The following is a 19368-nucleotide window of genomic DNA, read 5'->3' on the forward strand; positions in this document are numbered from 1 at the left end:
CCCAAGCTAAATCTGCCTGCGAAGTGTTCATGACAGTTACATTGAATTCCCAATGCAAAGAACAAGAAGCAACATCCTTGTCTAATCAGTATATTTAAAAGTAGAACCAACAAAGCTTGTGCAAGTTGCAATGTCCAATTATCATAAATCTATGATTCTCTGTTCAAGAGTACCCATTATGCTGCATCAATACAAGCAATGAAGCAAACAAACACGGACGCACGGAAGCATGAAAAGATTTTAAGTTATTAATTTTACCATGCCTACACCTTTTAATTTTATTTTTTTCAGTCATGAAAAATAACGAGAGAAGTGATGGGCAGTAAATAAGTGACTCGGGAAATGGAAGTAGAAGAAGAAAGAATGTGAAATGAGAGAAGTGAAGAGGGCGATGTGGAATTGTGTGAATTTTTTTTATTTTGTAGAAAAAATGGTACGGCCAACACTTCTTTAGTATATATTTTGTATGTGCGCAAAGATTTGTAGTTTTTTATTTTCCTCTTTGAATAAAACCAAACGGCACAATTTATAACTACGATACAAAAACGAGTTAATAAGGTAGGCGACATTTGTTCATCTACATGCACGAGAATAAGAGAGTATCAAACCTTGATGTACGGGCTCAACTGCAGCATTTGGGATAAGAAGCCCAACAATGCGCTGATTTTCAGTTGTAGTCTCTATGCGCACAACTCGAAGTCGTTTATGACTTTGGCGGGCCTGAAAAGGATGTTATATGATAGTTGACCGTTATAGTTAGCTAGGATGAATACAGCTTTTTCCAATGACCTATTAAGCTTATCTTATTAAAGTTCAAGGCGATATCCGAACTAGAATGATATCAACAGAAACAATAGGTGGATAATTTCCGTAGTTTTTATATGTAACGATCACTAACAAGCACCAATGGGGCACCCATGTATAATATACCCAATGTCGTAAAAAGGAGAAATATCAGTATGCATGATTTGATCTACATATTGTAAATAAAATCCAAAAGAGTTTCAACGGAGAGATTTACTACCTGTAGGGGATGGGACTGGACTCACAATCATGTGAGCCCTCAAATATTATGTTCGGAGCAGCAAAATTATGGGGGTTATTGGACTATATTAGTCCCCTAATCACAGATGGCTCAAAAACCCCAAATACAGGGAGATTGTAGATCACAATAAAAACCAGATTGACCTAAAGGACACGAATTCATGGACAATTACTTTGCCAGGTTCTATGAGGCTACTCTTTCTTTTTTCCAATCGAGCAGCACTCCCTCATGAACGACAATTGTTGTAGAGGTTTCCACAGAAAGAGCCCTTGGTTCTGACAAATGGATTCCAATTACAGTTACCTAGGGGCTAGAAGCATATACTGGTTAGGTTCTCCCTCCCTTATTTCCCTCCTCCCAATGTAAAATAACTAACACAATAACAAAATAAAAACTGTACTAGAAGCCTTGTTAACTTTGAGGTAGTTTCGTAAGTAGGAATACATACTGTTTGTTAATAAGATGGTAATCATAAACACAAGGGCTTAAGTTACACTTTAGGGAATATGATAGAGTCAGTATTAGGTTATCTTGGACTAAAGAAGTAAAGAACAATATATATACTGCAGTATGAGCAAAACTAGAAACATGATGACCCGGTAACCCCTCAGGTTGCCCGACGTCATCTTGGCTCAACAATAAATAAGACTGAAGAGGTTATTACAGAAAGACAGATGAGAAGAAAAGTTCTTCAAAATGCTGCAAACGATTGGCGAAATGTTGTGCATGTTGAATGGACAAAGAATAAGCCAAAAAGAAGAAGTACACTTCAAAAAATGTGAAGACAAACTAAGAAATGAAAGTATTCACAAGGCATTAGAAGTGGAACCACGGGACAAGAAATGAGGACAAGTCAATGGAGATGTTTAGACCAAATGAAATCAACTCATACACTAGAAAAAAACGAGTGATCCAATCCAAGTTTAGGGTGCTATAAGAGGTAAGTCAGAAAGGCATGAGTTGAAGCTATGGGATAGAACACGGTTGCCTTGAATATAACTGAGCATATAGAAGTTGATAGTAGAAAATACTAGGGGCAATTAATGTTATTTGATAGTTTGATATAAATTTATGGGGCCATTTCCTAATAGTTTAAGCTTTTAGGACAAATGGTAACTTAACATGGTATCAGAGCTCATGTTCGTGTTGGGAAAGGACTTGGGTTAGGATTTTTGGTTCATCAATGGGGAGTTGAGGTCGACAAGAACAAGGCGAATGCCTTGATGGAAGCAAAGCCTCCATCAACGAAGAAGGAGTTGCAGCAGATCCTTGGGTCCCTCAATTATTTGAGGAGGTTTATCTCGAACTTGGCGGGTAAAGTCAAGGCTTTCTCTCCTTTGCTGAAGATAAAAGACCGGGAAGACTTTGTTTGGGAGGCCTGTCATCATGAGGCCTTTGAAGCAATCAAAGGATATTTAGCACAGACCTCGGTCTTGATGCCTCCAATTAAGAACAAGCCATTGAAGTTATATATTTCTGCGGCTGAAGACTCGATTGGAAGTTTGCTGGCCCAAAACAATGAGCAAGGCATGGAGCAGGCGGTTTACTATTTAAGTAGATTGTTAACTCCTTGTGAAAAGCAATATTCTCCTATCGAAAAATTGTGTCTTGCCTTGTACTTTTCAGCAATAAAATTGCGGCACTACATGCTTCCCGTTTCTGTTTACATCATGAGTAAAACAGACTTGATTAAGTACTTGCTAACTCGGCCCATCTTAAGAGGCCGAATTGGTAAATGGTCTTTGGCTTTAATAGAATTCAGTTTTCGTTATGTCCCTCAAAGGGCAATAAAAGGCCAGGCATTGGCAGATTTCTTGGCCGATCATCCATGTTTGGAGCTCAATGACGAAGTCTGCCCAGGCCTAGACGCGTTTGAAATATCTGTGAAACCTTGGAGGTTACTCTTTGATGGATCTAAAACACAAGAAGTATCAGGCTGTGGAATTATCCTAACTTCCCCAGAAGGCCTGAGAACTGAACTATCATTCCAATTTGATTTCCAATGTACAAATAATCAGGCCGAGTACGAGGCAGTAGTAATAGGCCTTGAAATTTTGAGAGAATTGGGGGCTGGAACTATTGAGGTAATAGGGGATTCAAGCCTTGTAATAAACCACTTGGCAGGAACGTTCAAGTGTTACAACGAGGATTTGGCACCTTATTACATGGCCGCAATGCAGCTCATACAAGACTTTGATGATGTAATGGTGAGGCACGTTCCACGGAGGATGACCGAGGAGGCTAATAGTTTAGCTCAGGCCTCAACAAGCCTAAGGCTTTCTCCATGCACCTTCTCCAAGGCCGTGACGGTCTAGAAAAGACTGTTGCCCTCTGTCCGAAGGAAAGGCTTAGGCCTACCAGCACTTATAGTAGAACCTCTTGAACCAACAATGGAGAGGGACCAAGAGGAAGGTGAGCAACAACGGGACGATTGGCGTGACCCCATTATTTCATTCCTTAAAAATCCCCGTACCAAGGTCACCAAGAAAACCAGGAGGAGGGCTGTTAGCTATCTTTTGGTAGGAGATGAGCTATACAAGAAGAGCCTAGAGGACGACCTACTCCTTAAATGCCTTGATGGAGTGGAAACATTGAGGGTCATGGGCGAGGTCCATGAAGGTGTTTGTGGCGCCCATCAATCAGGTATCAAGATGAGGTGGTTGATTAGGAGATATGGATACTATTGGCCTAGGATCCTTGAAGACTACATCCGATATTCTAAAGGATGCCAGGCCTGCCAGGCCCACGGTCAGGTCCAACACGTACCAGCTGCCAACTTTCAAGCCGTGATCAAGCCATGGCCTTTTAGGGGTTTGCTTAGACAAGGGTAGATTCCACAACACTGATCCCCATTGTTTTTCCTTGTAGGGCAGTCGCAGCAGAAAATTTTCCCTCTTGGTGTCATGTTCACATTCATAACCATCTGCAATTGTAGAATGAGCTTAAAAAAAAAAACCCGTTCCACTTTCTCAAACTTTCTCAAATAAGTACTTAAAAAATAAGGACCTATTTTTAAGCTTAAAAATAATGGGCTTACGAAAATAATTTTGTAATTTTTTTCAAGATTTGATTGATCTCATCGAAATCTATCAAACAATATCCATATTGCATATTTTTTTATTTTAGTAAGCCTATTATTTTTAAACGTGAAAATTGCAAATATGTACTTATTTTTTAAAGGAAGAATCTGGAACACTAGTTAGATTTCACACTTTAAAACTCCCTCCCTCTCTATATACCTTGTATCTCAAGCCAAAACTTGCACACTTCTTTTATCACTTGAAGCCTACCAACTGAAGAGGTTTCCTCTTCCATCTTTTGCTTTCCCTTTTGGTGTGCCAAGTCCACAAGCCTCAAGTTTCACTTACAAGTTTTCTTTTCAAATACTGTTACAAGTTGTGAATTTTGTCCTTGTTTTTACCTAGTTGGCAAGGCAATAGCTTGCAAGGAAGGAGTAATTTGATACATATATAGTGCCCTGGTTCGGGAAGTCCACATTTCAAACTCGTGCTTCCTTTCTGCATCAGTTTCTAGTCTTCTTGGCGAAGCCTCCTGGCACATGTCAATGTCAACTTATTTCATCCAAAAAATTTCCCATAAAAAACTCCGTGTCTTGAGTTCTTTGTTTCTTTTCTCAATTATTTTCACTTGTTGTGTGTTTGTGGTATGGTCGATTTCTGAACACATGATTCAATAAAAAAATATCTAAGATGAGATATATCATCTGCATCTTTTCGGGCTGGTAGCAATTTAATTCATAATATATTTTCTCAAGGTATAGATTTTGCATTCTCGCTATTATAAAATGCAAAAAAGTGTAACTTCAAACTTTTGATAACTTCTTTGAAACAGAAAATTGACTGACCTAAAAATTCATATAAATCATAAACTAAGTGCATATGGATCCTTGTCTATCACTTTTGATCACATCCCATGCAATTATCAGACAAGGATCCAACTTGTCCATCTTCCAGTGATAGATGCTGACTTTGAGCATTCTTCCGCCTCCGTTCCAACAAGGATCCAACTTGTTCATCTTCCATGATAGATGCTTGCGTCCTCCCATGGCTTCGGCTAGTCGTGCTTCGTAATTTGCCATCAGTTGTTGGAGAAAAAAACCAACCCTAGACTCCAAACTTTACTTCACATAGCGTTTGTTGCTCCGGAAGCTATTTTCTGATACTTTGGGGACGCATGCTTTCAGCTACGAGAGAGCAACTGCCTGTATAAGCTGGTGGGGCGGGAGAGGACGACTGACTGTCGAGGATATGGCCGCAAACATTGGCATCATGGCCACAAACTTTTGTGAAGTCGTGTTCATCATTTTGCTTTTAAACTTGAAACTTCCACTGTAGACTTTTCCATCGTGGCTTCATTTTTTGACACTATCGCCGCGAACTTTTGCATCATAGTCACGAACTTTTGCAAAATCGTGTTCGTCATATACGCTCTTGCACTAAAAAAAACAGGAATGCTACGTAAACTACATCACTCACTACACCAGCCACTACACGCCCCAAAACAACGTAGGGTAAGAGAAGGAGAAGGAGAAGAAGAAGAGGAGGAGGGGGACACCACAGCCAACCCAAACCACAGCCAACCACCACCGCCGAAGAAACCAACGAAGAACACGCCTCCACGATCGCCGACCACCACCACCAACGTATGCCGATGAGCTTCGAACCACAATCACTGGTATCGATTTCGAACGCTCAAAAAGGTCTCGACCACCACCATCGCCGCCATACGCCGACAAAGGTATCTCTCTCTCGATCTCGAACTCTGGTATCAATTGACCAAGGGTTCCAATATCAATTCGTAAATATTGGGGATTTTTGCAAAAAAAAAAAATAGGGTTCCAATTTTACTGAAAGGCTGAGGTTAAATGGAGCAAAATACTGCAACCCACCTACATTCTCACCTCATTGTGTTGAATGGGGACTCTGGTGCTTCAAAACCAGTTCCGAATGGAGCAAAATAATGTTATTTTTGAGTGCATTGAATAGTTTATAAATAGGGTATCTCAGTTTGCAATGAACTGTGCTTCAAAACCAGTTCCGAATGGTAGTCTATTGGATTGTATTGATTCTGTTGAGGTACCAAGATTCTTCATTTCCCATTTGATGGTTGGTTTCATGTGTAAATCCTGTACAGTGAGCGAGGATTGTCTACAAAGTATTATGATAGTAAGCTGATGGTAAGTCTGTTAAAATCATTTTGCATCAGACTTTCTTATACTGTATGTTTGTTTTGGAAAATCCCCATGTTGTCGATGTACTTGCTGCTCATCAAGAAACTTTTGTTGAATTTAAGCCTAGCCCGCTTGTGGTCCCCCGACATCAAATACACGTTGGACACATTAAGGATACGGCTTGGATACCAGACTCTTATGTCCTGCGTCTAAAACACAAATGGAGGACTCTTACATAGGTGTGCTAACTGAAGTCTTTAAGATGCAATAGTCTGTTGATGAGGTTAGGTAGGATATGTTGTATTTGTATGTTCATAATGGTTTTCTAGATTTAGGTGCACTAGTTTATTCAAGAGGTTATATAAGCTTGTCAGTTGCTCTTCTTTAGGTGCACTATGTTCATATGCAATTTTATATGATACATTGACTGCAAATCCACAAGACTTTGTCTCATTCCACACGAACCCATCTTTTACATGGTATGTGTTCAACTGCTCCACCAAGTGTGAAGCAAAATCTATAGCTAATCCTTAACTGATAGTTGAATTATTTGATAACCGAAATGTTTTAAGCACAATTTTCTTGCCATTCTTGTCATGGTTTGAATTTTCTTATTATGTATTGAGGTAATTTAGATCGCCAATAAAGACAGAATCTCATTTTTTGCAAGTTGTGTTCTGTTTTTCTGCAAGGTGAAGGTCATAGGTTCAAGTTTCTTTGTTTGTATCAATTTCCATTTAATTATGCTTCTGTATTCTTGGCGCACATTATCCAAACTTTAAAATTTGCTTCTAGAAACTATAGCATGATCTTATGTTGATCACTTGTTGATCTACTTTCAGATTTTTAGAAGAATCCTACCAAAGATCAAGAACAAGGAGTACCACGACACCACTTTGAATGGTGCTATGCAAGAGAGAGGGAGAGCACAAAGCAGTTCCACAACTCCAAAATCCAGTTCCGCTTGGTGTGTGGAGCATCCAGCCAAGAAGAGATGCTAGCTACACTTAGGATTTTTCTTTTTCATTTTGCTTGTAATATAGCTTAGGGTAGACGATGATGATGATGTTCGGCTCATGGCCTTTGCTCCAATTTGACAATGTTTCATGGCTTGTTTAAAAAGACAAGTTTGTACTTCATTTTTGTTGCTGTATTGGTTTCAGAGTGGTATATTTTGAGATAATGAGTAGTACATTATGAAATTCAAATATCACTATGGTGTCAATTTCTTGGAACTTCTCTACATAGGTTTCTTGATGATTTATTGCCTTGAAGCTCTTAAGGCAAGGCCTGATTTATTTATTTATCCTTCAGAGGTTCTATCTACCTTGAACATTTCTGAAACAATGGGAATGATGTCTTGCCATGAACTGATGTTTTTGCCCTTTTTTTGTTGTTACTGCTGCTGACTGAGACGCTATGACATCAGGCTAGACTAAAAAAAAGGGAAACTCTGTCGAATTTTTCAAAAAATACGGATACGGATACGACACAATACATCTTTCAAGATACGATACGAATATGGATACAATACGGATACGGATACGGATACGACACAATACATTTTTCAAGATACGATTACGATTACAATACATCTTTCAAGATGTGTATATTGAAAGATGTGTCTCAAGGTCTTTTCTAAAAAATTCGACAGAGTTTCTCTTGTTTTCGGTCTTGCCCGACGTCATAGCGTCTCAGTCAAACGCATTGTCATCTTTAGTCAATAAGTTGCCGCAATAACAAACCATTCTAGATTGCTATGAATTAAAAGAAAAGAAACCAACAGTGCCATCCATCAACCTTATCAACAAATTTGAGCATTTGAACAATATATCTTGACCATGTGATAGCAAAAAGAACTAGATTGCTCTCCAATGAAAAAAATACATAATGTTTTACAAAAGAGGCATGAGCCAAACATCATCATCGTCGTCTACTCTAAGCTATATTACAAGCAAAATGAAAAAAATCCTAAGTGTCACTAGCATCTTTTCTTGGTTGGATGCTCCATACACCTAGGGGAACTTGATTTTGGAGTTGTGGAACTGCTTTGTGCTCTCCCTCTTGCTGAGACAGTAGCAGTTTTGATGATCTTGATGATCTGGAAGCAAAAAGCACCCAATTACAAGATTCTGATCTTCAGTTTTCAGCATAATAAGCATTGTCCTTCACTTCCATGCACTTTAAGGCCATTGGCCATCCTTGTGACTGAATAGGCATTGGCTCAACAAAGCCCAATCTGGTGATAGTCTCCAGACAATAACCTATCAACCACATAAGATCAAGAAGTTAATCAATAACACATCTTCAAAAGCTGTAGCAAGAACTTACACGTTTAATCCAAACTCCAATACATGACAATTGATGCATTAACAATCTCAATGTGCAAAACTAAGTAGGAAGAGAAATAATGCGGAAATGATTTTCCAATTCTATGCTATGCTACATCTTTAAATAACATAAATAGATTTTCCAATCCAGGAAGCCTCTCAAGACCAACACCATCTGTCTATGAGCTCCCTTTAGGCACTTCGACACTAATTAGAACCCTAAACGACATGAAGCACGCTCTCAAAGCTGTTCTAATCTTGACAATAAGGGCTTCATGAAGCCCCTGCAATTCCTTTCACGCCATAATCTACAGATTACAGTAGCCAAAGAAAGCTTCAATACAGTATGCTTCTTGACCTTGGAACTCCTACGATGCAAGTAGAATATGCACAACTGAAAAAGAAAAGAAAAGATGATCATGGGTTTCTTGCTCTGATCCACACAGATCACACCCATCATTATTGACAACTCCCCATGCACATTGTATCATCTCAAGTTGGTTTAACTTCTCAATCATCCAGAGTAAATTCCACAAAAATAATAAGTTACAATATGGCCATGGGCTAGCTATTATCGCTAAACAAGCAATAATTATCCACAGGATTTACCGAAATCCTGACAATTGCATGTTCATGACTAATGGATAAACTACCCTTTGAGCCAACAGGAATAACCTCCTCCTTCAATCCACCACCAAATTCTTGGCCTCTTCAATAAAGCAACAACTGCCTGCACAATCGGGTGCAACAAAAATGTTAAAAAAGAAGATTATATCGATAAGCAGAGGAAAATAAAGTCTCCTGCAATCCTTTTTTTAGTCTCATGTAATGTAAATTATACTAATAAATACAGTTTCCTGACCGTGGGGAGTTCAGTCTCTCAAACAGAAAGAGGAAAAATGGATATAAGTGGTCTAAGAAATTGTCAAGTCTCAAAACTCTCTGCATTCGAACTATCATCAGACACAAAACTCAACAGCCAAAACTGATTGAAATTGAATCACTAATTGGAACCCTAATTTTTTGTGCTAAAATCCCCAATATCTACGAATTGAAATTGGAACCCTAGTTCGATCGATACAACTGAGAGAGAGAGAGAGAGGAGAGAGAGAGAGAGAGAGAGAGAGAGAGAGAGAGAGAGAGAGACCTTCGTTGGCGTACGGCGGCAACGGTGGTGCTCGAGTTCTTCGTTAGCGTTCGAGATCGATACTAGTGATTGTGATTCGAAGCTCATCGGACAACGGAGGCCGTGGTGTTCGGCAGTCATGGAGGCATCTTCTTCGTCGGTGTCGTCGGCAGTGGTGGTGGCGGTGGTTGGCGGTGCGTTGGGTGCGGTGCTCTTCTCTCTCCCACTCTCTCTTCCTCTGGAACGACTGAAGCAGAGGGGAGTAGAAATTCTGGTTTTGAGAGTTCGTTTTTTTTTTTTTTTTTTTGGACCCCAAAACGACGTCGTTTTGGGGCGTGTAGTGGCTGGTGTAGTGAGTGATGTAGTGTACGTAGCATTCCTGAAAAAAACTCCCGGCCGCAAACTCTTCCATCCGATAAGCTCATGGCCCCGAACTTTGTGATTGTCCTTAGTCGACACTACTGAAAAAATACAGACCTAATCTCTCTCTCTCTCACACACACGCAGAGTAACCGGTGGAAGAATCAAGCTATCTCTTTGCACTGGGAATTCTTGGAGGCTGCCATCACTTCCATTGTCTTTCTCAAAGGAGGATATCCTTCTGGTGAATCGCCCTTTTTTTCTCATATCTTCACTTGAAAAAAAGACGAATGAAAGGTTATAGTTGATCTTTTATAGGCATGTGAATGTCAATGTGTCATATGAAGAGGTTTTCTTTGGATCCCATATAGGAACTGGATTTTCCTGTCTCTTAAATTTCTCTTGCGTATTCTTTGATCCAAGATTTTGATTAAATTTGGTCATGATGGGTTACTCAAAGGAGAAATGGTTAAAGGGTAGGGATAGGAATGGGGTGGGTTATTCGGGTAACTTGTCCATATGTGAAGGGTGTATAAGCCAATACACCCGGATGAGGTATTGACGTGACTCTTTTCGCACCGTTTGGAATCCATCCAAACCCCTATATTTCCTCATCCCCCTTTTTCTATTCTCCCGGCGAAGCGGGATTTGGGGCCATAATTTTTGGCTACCTCTTGAGATCGCAATAGCTCATCCGGCCTAACACACCTTGTTTTTTGACCTTTCTACCCTCCCTCATTTCCCCTCTTCATCTCCTCTTCGCTTTACAAAAAGGGGGAAATAGCTTTTGTGTTGTGGTGCGCGATTTGTGCAATTCTCTGGTGCGATTTCTCTGTTGCGCGATTTTAGTTGTGGATCGATTTCTGCTTTGGGTTTTTGTACAATTTCTGGTGCGCGATTTGAGGTACGATTTACACCTGTTTTTTTGTCCGATTTCTGCGATTAGGGTTTCATTTTGTTGGTATTTTTGGATCGATTTCTGGTATTTGGGTTTCGATTTCTTGCATATGGACTAGAATAGGGTTGCGATTTCTTGCATATGGACTGGAATAGGGTTCAATTTATGGTATTTGGGTTTCGATTTCTTGTATATATTTCGAACATAATATCTGGTTTATTTAGGGTTTCAATTTGACCAAAAATCATGTCAAGTGCAGGCTTTGTTTGTGTGTTGGGTGCAGGTGAGTGTGTAAAAAAAATGGTGAAAATTGTTGGCTGAAAAATAATCTTTATTATTACAATATTAATTCGATAGGTTGTTAGAAATGGAAAAAATGGTTGACGTATTTCAATGCGGAGTAATTTTCGAACATAGTAGTAGTTGAAGTTTAATTGTTGTAGGCTTGATAGGATGACAAGATTAAACAGAACCCAAACAAAGAGAAGAAAAAACGAAGTGGCATTCATGGCGTTATACACCTTTGTTACTGCTGCATTGAGTTTGTTTTGCCTCTACTTCTTCATCACCTCCACAACACGACGTGCCTGTCCAAACTTGTCTCTGAATCCGACGTGCCCTCTCTCTACCGGGGAAATTCAGAGTACACTACATGGGTTAGGTTCAAGGCATGGGTAAGGCATTTGTAACCCATCAGGATATGGGAGGGGTTACGGTTTGGGAGTCACCCCTAACCGGCTAACCCACTGTGTATGAATTTGTATAAGTCTCCCATTGACAAACATAGAGAAGTATGGCCTCTCGTTTCTGCTGGAGTTTTTTTTGTCCATGTGGGTCCCAAGTTTTTAGTTATCCTTTTGTAGAGAATTCAAAGGGTCAAAGTTTGGGGTATGTCCTTAGTTGCAGGAACCTTCAACTATACCCACGTTTCTTCGACTGAAACGCGTTTCCGCGTTCCCGTCGAAGGAAACTCCAAGAAACCCGTTCTAATGACGACGGGAACTCGTTCCTTACCTATACGGGAACTTACACCCAAAAAACTATTGAGAGACTTACGATTCAAGTTGCAATTGGTACCTTTAAAGTTGTTTTGATCTTGTTGGTGAGCACATCTGATATTAACCTTCTAGAGTCATATTAATGCCCTTAACTTTTACGCCTACTTAATATGCACAAGAGCTCTATTGTGCAATCATGTGCTATAATAAAAATGTTGAAATATAACTAGAAACTTATAATTTTAATAGTAATATTTTATGTGGTAGAATAATATTTTTATATTGACATTTAACAATATAAAATTCCAAAATATATTTATAATTTTAATAATTTTTCCTAACCGCTCCCGATGGCGCTCCCACACTTCTGTGATCATCCGCTCCTCCGCTCCCGCCCCCGCTCCCGCTTCATGTAACTAAGGGTATGTCATTGGTCTCCTGGGAAGCTCCCATATTCTTTCTCGGAAGTAATTGTTCCTCTGGGAAATATGTTGTCATTAATTGGTTTGTCTTCATGGGTAATGCAGTTCTGGCCACATACGGGGGTTTATAAAGCCATGGGTTTTCCTTATCTTGGATATGTGAAAAAGAGAGCAATTAAGGTTTAAACAGGTGTGGGATAGGACTGACTGGACAAGGACAGGGCTTGCCATCACAATTTATCCACTTTGAGAGCATTGTGGGATTTAGCAAGTGAAGAAAAGGGGTGTGGGGAAAATATCAATTGGGCCTTGGGTATTTGTATATCACCGTTGTGATCTTCATTGTTATAGTGGATTGCTCTCTTTCACCTGTGGAGTACACATTGAGGTTTGAGGCTGAATCACGTAATTTCTCGTGTGTGTTTTTTTTGTGTGCGCGCTTATTTTTACTCTGGTGCTTCTGTTGCGAGTGGGACTAAAATTTCAAGCAGTTTCTATGGTTTTGTTTGGTTGAGAGTTTAGTTTAGTTTAGTTTTGATAGTGGGTAGAGAGAGAAATAGGGTAATGATTGGAAATAGGGGTAATGATTGGAGAGAGATAGAGAGAGATGAGAAAGTAATAATTGAAAAAATAGGATAATGATTGGAGAAAGAAGTAGGGTAATAATTTGAAAACAAAACTAAAACTAAAATGAAATGGGAACCGAACATAATTGACTCGTTATTTCCAACAGTTATAGCCTATAGGGCTTTACTTATAAATCTTCTTTGCACCCGCTGCGGAGTTGTCAAAGGCGATTGCCTAAGTGAGAGGCGCCTCAAGGCAATGGATTCTCGCCTTGAGGGGTGCAAGGCCAGGTGACTTCAACTAGGCAATGCCTAGGCAAGAAAGGTGTGAGAGGCGACAAAAAAGCTTGCCTTTGTCAAATTCGATCACAACTGTAGGATTTAAGGGTTTATGGTGTTACCTTTAAGTGATTCCAGTCATCAGTCAGATCTTCTTCTTCTTCTTCTTCTTCTTCTTCTTCTTCTTCTTCTCTCTCTCTCTCTCTCTCTCTCTCTCTCTCTCTCTCTCGGCAGCTATCAAAGCTCTCTCTTTCTCATCTCTAGCAAACAAGAAGGTAAACTTATCCTATCCTCTCTTCTTCTTTTTTTATAAATGAACAAAGTCTACAATCATTTACAGTCATAGATGATTATGAATTGGGGAAAAAAACCCCTAGCGTTTTGTGGATTTGAATGGTTTAGTTCTTCTCTATGCAAGAGTTGTTGGCTATTTGACATTTGGTGTATGTTTTTATGGATCTTTTGGATGATACACTTCATAAAATTCATTGGCTTAGTGTTTATTATTTGAAATACTAGTGTATGCTATTTTTTCTCGTTTAGGTTCGCCTCCCTTCAAAAAGGCTTTCACCTCGCCTCTCGCCTAGACCCTAGCAGACTTTATCGCCTCGGAGTGCCTTTCGCCCTTGACAAATGACAACTATGCCGCTGCCCCAAGTTTTGGCGCAATTCTCTTTCATTTTTCCAGTGATCTCTTGCAATCTCTGCTTGAGGAGATACAAATAGGATCATGAAACACCTCCCTTCTACGTTACATGGGAAATTTTCGTGACAAATATGTCATTTTTTTGGTTATTTTAGAAGCTTTTTAAAGTGTATATATATGTTATGAACTTTTTTGCTTAGTGACGTATGTTTAAACTTAGTCCTGTCTCATTATCCTTGATTGTGGGAAGTTTCTTTTAAGTTTATGATCTATAGGCGCCCCTCTAATCAAAATCGTCGATCCACCAGTGCTACTATTTCTTTTTTTCTTGCAAAATTTATGTGTGCATTAGCATTCCTGTTACTGAAGATATTTGAACCATAAAGTTTGCAAAAAATTGTGAGATGGACAGAATGAGTGCAATATAGTGGTTGGAGAGGGGAGAAGGAAGCGGATTAAAAAGTGGAAGTGGAGAACAGAACAGAACAGGACCAAAGCATGGCAACTGTATGGCATCAATGGTTAAGAAAGAGTATCCAGTCTTCATCAACCTTGAGGGCTGTACATACCTTAAAGGTTGACCCCAGTCAACCGATGTTAAAGTCTCCTCCTCTTATTTCCCTAGACCTCCCTGATGTATGGACTTCCAACGTCATGGATTTTGATCCTCCATCAATAGGAGAATGCTGTAAGTACTCTCTCTCTCTCTCTCTCTCTCTCTCTCTCTCTCTCTCTCTCTTGAACTTCCATTTTATGTAATGCAGATTCAAACAATTATCTCCCATTCCCATTTCTGTATTTGTTTCTCTCGAGCTTTCTATTGCTTTTGTTCTTCATCCACCCACTTGTTAATCTATTCTGATGTTTGATTTTTGGGTTCAAGACAGCTAATGAACGAAGAGCTAGAGTAATTGATGGGAAGTTGATGGCAGAGAAAATTAGAGCAGGAATAGCTGCTGAAGTAATCCGGATGAAGGAGTCCATTGGGAAGGTTCCTGGCCTAGCTGTTATTTTGGTGGGTCATAGAAAAGACTCTCAAACCTATGTTCGTAACAAAAGAAAGGCTTGCGAAGAGGCTGGAATCAAGTTTGCGATGGCCAGACTGCCTGATAGTTGTACCAAGGATGAAGTTTGTGAGGCTTTGTCAAGCTTTAATGGAAATCCCTCAGTTCATGGTATTCTAGTGCAACTTCCTCTCCCAGATGTAATTTCTCTAACTCTTTGCAGATTATCTCTTACCCTACTTGTCTTCCATAACAGCACTATCTAGTGAAGACAAAGATAATTACCATGTGTACGAGCCATTACACAACAGTTATGGTATCAATATTGGTCAATCATAACTTCCTTTAATTACGAGTTTATCTGTTTATTTTCCAATAAGGCACGACATGTCGTGTTATCTTGGGGTTCTGCGAACATATAGCCCCGTTTGTTGCATACGAGGATATTGCAGTTGTAACGGCCTTGCACGCTGGTACACGATTGTTATGGGAAATCGGGAATCAGAGTTGCTACACCTAATTTTTCATATTTTATATGGCTGTGTTAAAATTCTGAAATCAAACCATGAACTTTCAGATGATTGAGATACTAATTTGAAAAGTTAAGAATCACATCTTATTCTTTGATGATATTTGATGGCATGCAAATCATTGAGGTTTGGATGTTAGGATGTTTTAACATGCCTTTTTTCAGCCAATTGTTTTAATATATATACTATTTAAATCACGATTTCTCCACCCAATGTTGGCTTAAGTTTGCTTTGTTCTTAAACCAACCAGGGTTAGTGCAGTTGGTTCCCCTTTTACCCTTCCTAAGGGAGGCCAGGGGTTAATCCTTGTCATAAACAAAGATTGATTATTTCTTCCCTTGAATGAGGGTTCTTTGTTTACTTAATTTTCCATTGATGGCGCTATCAGTTTGGCTAAGTGTAATTGTGGGCTTATGTCCAATTTGATGTAATTCACATACTTGTATTATCCTACCATGGTGAAAGAAAAGTTTGACTTGTTCTTATGTAAGTTCAATAAAGACATCATTCTATTTATTCTAGATAGCAGGATGAACTTTGCTATAAGAAATTCTTTCCTTTTTGGTCTTGACCCTTCAAAGAATTCACATAAATTTTTTTTTTTTTTTTTGGGGTGCCATGTGGATTAGAGCCAATTAAAGTCGTTCAAGTTATTGTAGATAAAGTTAGAAGAAGTCTATGGTTGTAGTTTTTAGAGTTTGTTAGTGCTTAAAAATAGTTCACGACTTTGAAGTTTGATTCCTGTTACACATTCATTGGTACTCCCCTATACCATTACACTATTTGCACCTCGCTGTTATGCTGTGGCCGACAGATTCAAAACCCTTAGATGCTCCCTATGCCACCTACCTTACATGGACTTTCGAAATTGTATAAAGTACTCGTGTCTGTCAATTGACACTCAGATAAGGGCATGAAATACATGTCTGCCACGTTTAGTTGGATATTCATCTAGCAAGTCTATTTTGCAATCAAGCTTTACAGTGAACTCTTGCATGAAATTCCCCAACGGAACTTATAAACACAATTCTCCTAGAAAATGAAAGGAACATATATATAAGGATATGGATATCTTAGCATTTCCCGTGATGAATATTAGACTCATACTGTACCTATAAGGCATACCCAAGTCCTTGTAAATTCAATATAAGTCCATGCTACTTATTTTACAAGAATTATAGAAGCACTAGTAATTTCAGCTTCTGGGAGGCTCTTGCTAGATTTCTGTTGCGTCTTCCTCGGTTACCTGTATCAACAATATCGAGATAGATCCTCTCCTTTATAGCCTTGGGTTGGAATTTTAAACCATGGATAGCTACTGCTTGTGATTCATGTGAACTTTTTCCCCATCTAGATTTGTTAGATGGTCAGAAATCCTGTTTTCCCAGACTATTTGGTAGTACGCTAGTCACAAGTAAGAGCAAGGCAAGCGTACAAGACTTTGAGCATGAACTGACACAATGTCTTAGCGGAGATGCACTAAACAACGTTATGTGTAAGTCTGTTGTGATATATCTCATATGCATACCAGTGGCCATTTGTTTGAGGTACAGATTGAAACAAGAAAATTTGTTGGCATTATGTGGATGTGTAACCAAATATCTGGTACAGCATTTGGATGAGGAGAAGATTTTGAACTTGGTGAGTTTGGAAAAAGACGTGGACGGCTTTCATCCACTGAACATGGGGAATCTAGCCATGAGGGGAAGGGAACCACTGTTTATTCCATGCACTCCAAAAGGTTGCATTGAGTTACTGGTGAGGTCTGGTGTGGACATCATGGGTAAGAAAGCAGTGGTAATAGGGAGGAGCAACATTGTTGGATTGCCTGCATCTTTGCTCTTACAGGCAAGACCGGATATTCCCTCTCCTCCTGCCTCTTGTTCATCGTCCTTTTGAATGTTTTGTGTAGCTTATGCTTCATCATGGGGATTAAGTTCGCATTCATTGGAAAAAATTTGTGCAGCGGCACCACGCGACGGTGAGCACTGTGCATGCACTCACAAGTAATCCAGAACAGATCACCCGTGCAGCAGACATTGTAATCACAGCGGCAGGAGTGCCCAATCTAGTCCGTGGCACTTGGCTTAAGCCGGGTGCTGTTGTTATTGACATTGGAACATGTCCTGTTGAGGTATCAGTAGATTCATGTCAATCCTTAAGTGTAGAAATTGCATGAGCTCACTAATATGTTAGCTGCGAGTTTCAAAAAACTGAGAAACTGCTAAATATGTTGCTGCCTGTTTCATGAGTAAGAAGAAACAATGATCAGAATATGCATCGACTGTTTATGGAATAGCATTTTTTTTTGCTAAGCATATGGAATAGCATTTTGCAAGGGCCTTTTTTTTTTTTTTTCTCCCTTTGTTTGAAGTATTCATGATGGGCAGGATCCAAATAGTGAGCATGGGTATCGTCTTATGGGAGATGTTTGCTATGAAGAAGCAGTGATGGTGGCATCAGCAATCACCCCTGTGCCCGGAGGAGTGGGACCAATGACAATCGCTATGCTGCTTGTCAACACACTCAACTCCGCCAAGCGTGCATTCAACTTTCACTAATACGGACTGCAGTTGCAGGGTAATGTAAGTTATTATGTCGTTCATGTTGAGATTTTCTCAATTGCTCATGTATGTGTGAAACTTCCATGAACACTTGCTCGCATTTAGAGGATTGGGTTTCAGATGTGGAAGTTGAAGATTGTCAGAAAACTATAAGGTCATTGAGAGAGGTAGTGTGTGTAAAGCCAAATCAAAAAACTTAGACAGGGAACTTCGCCCTTGATATTATCTCAAATAGTAAACGAACAACAAAGTTAATTGGCCATTGTATGTCAACTCATGTCCACTAGGAAACCTTTGAAAGCAAAAAAGAAACATCATTCAGAATGAACAGCAGAATAGAGCTAAACGTTGAAAGTACCGGAAAGGGACAGGTTCAGGGTCGTCATTAGCATTTACACCACCGAGCGGCAAGTGCACACATTTTAATGATCACAATATGGTTTCATGATTTTTCAGAAGGGGCGGGGAGAAGCCACAAAAGCAGTATACATACCAACACTTCTCATCTCTATCCCGACGGAAAGCAGGGCAGCTGGAAGAAGGATTTGGTTTTGGGAGAGCAACGACTACCCATTCATATCAGTAAAGGATCTATCAATTCTCCATTGTGGATGTATATCATCAACTCATCAAGTAGCAAAGTTCCATCTTTCTTATCTCTCATGATATGTGCACAAGGTAGACCCATAGTTCTTGAGAAATGGCCAGTACAAGGACCCAAGACATAATCTGTCCGAGCCAATTCACATTGCTTGAAAAGCTCTCCAAGTGCAAAGAAGGAAACATGACTAACAAGTTCCTTTAACATAGGAATCTGAAATTTATGGGTAACGCGAAGCTTTTCACTAGCAATTTTTGTCTTGATTTCATTGTATTGATTGTCAATTGCAAGACAAATTTTTTCCCTTACCTCACGGAAATTACCTATGGAAACTGTCAAATATCTCTTGAGTGTTGAATGTGCACCTTCAACCCTTGAAGTGACACGATGCCCAAAGTGTGGATGTTTCCCTATCCATGCATTTACAAATCTCTCTTTGAAAGGAAGCCAAGTATTCTTGAGATAATTGATAACATATTCATTCTCCTTGTATTGAACTTCAAGCAGATGCCAAGCTTCATGAAAGGAAGATTCATCAACCGTCTCAATCACATTAGTCTAAGTTGATAAAAAAGTCTCCCAATCTTTTCTACTTTCAAATTGTGACTTACATTTCGATAAAACTTTTTTCTCAATGTGCCACACACATAAAACATGAGCAGTTCTTGGAAAAACAAGTTGAATAGCATTCATTAGTGATAATTCTCTATTTGATAAAATCACCAAAGGTTGTTGGTCATGACGCAAAAGTTTTTTGAATCTTTCCAATGCCCACACATAATCTTCTTCTTCCTCTTTTTGCATGAAG

The 19368-nt window shown here is 39.4% G+C and overlaps 1 protein-coding gene and 1 long non-coding RNA gene across 5 annotated transcripts; both read left to right on the forward strand.

Moving 5' to 3' along the window:
* Positions 1–5513: 5513 nt before the first annotated feature.
* Positions 5514–7446, forward strand: LOC131301781 (uncharacterized). Its single transcript, XR_009191428.1, has 2 exons — positions 5514–5803; positions 7079–7446. It is a non-coding gene; the product is annotated as an uncharacterized LOC131301781 (long non-coding RNA).
* Positions 7447–10173: 2727 nt separating this feature from the next.
* On the forward strand, positions 10174–18900 carry LOC131301782 (bifunctional protein FolD 1, mitochondrial-like). Of its 4 annotated transcripts, none has more exons than XM_058328211.1 (7): positions 10174–10296; positions 14248–14549; positions 14749–15065; positions 17007–17243; positions 17362–17529; positions 17786–17984; positions 18419–18900. In XM_058328211.1, the coding sequence occupies exons 2-6, from the start codon at positions 14360–14362 to the stop codon at positions 17954–17956; spliced, it is 1083 nt and encodes a 360-aa protein (XP_058184194.1). In that variant the 5' UTR covers positions 10174–10296; positions 14248–14359; the 3' UTR covers positions 17957–17984; positions 18419–18900. The 4 variants fall into 4 exon arrangements, with proteins under 4 accessions (XP_058184194.1, XP_058184195.1, XP_058184193.1 ...); XM_058328212.1 differs by lacking the exon at positions 10174–10296 and adding an exon at positions 10579–10956; XM_058328210.1 differs by lacking the exon at positions 10174–10296 and adding an exon at positions 13147–13490 and having other exon boundaries at positions 17786–17980; positions 18416–18900.
* The last annotated feature ends 468 nt before the right edge of the window (positions 18901–19368 follow it).

The sequence above is a fragment of the Rhododendron vialii genome, chromosome 9a, assembly GCF_030253575.1.
Source record: "Rhododendron vialii isolate Sample 1 chromosome 9a, ASM3025357v1".
Classification (NCBI taxonomy): Eukaryota; Viridiplantae; Streptophyta; class Magnoliopsida; order Ericales; family Ericaceae; genus Rhododendron; species Rhododendron vialii.

What these genes read in the sequence shown, in the direction of transcription:
- LOC131301782 (XM_058328211.1), top strand. Translation starts at nt 14,360, where the DNA reads ATGGCAACTGTATGGCATCAATGGTTAAGAAAGAGTATCCAGTCTTCA. An exon ending in TCCATCAATAGGAGAATGCT is followed by an intron (nt 14,550 to 14,748) that starts GTAAGTACTCTC and finishes GGTTCAAGACAG; the next exon opens with CTAATGAACGAAGAGCTAGA. An exon ending in TTGGAACATGTCCTGTTGAG is followed by an intron (nt 17,530 to 17,785) that starts GTATCAGTAGAT and finishes CATGATGGGCAG; the next exon opens with GATCCAAATAGTGAGCATGG.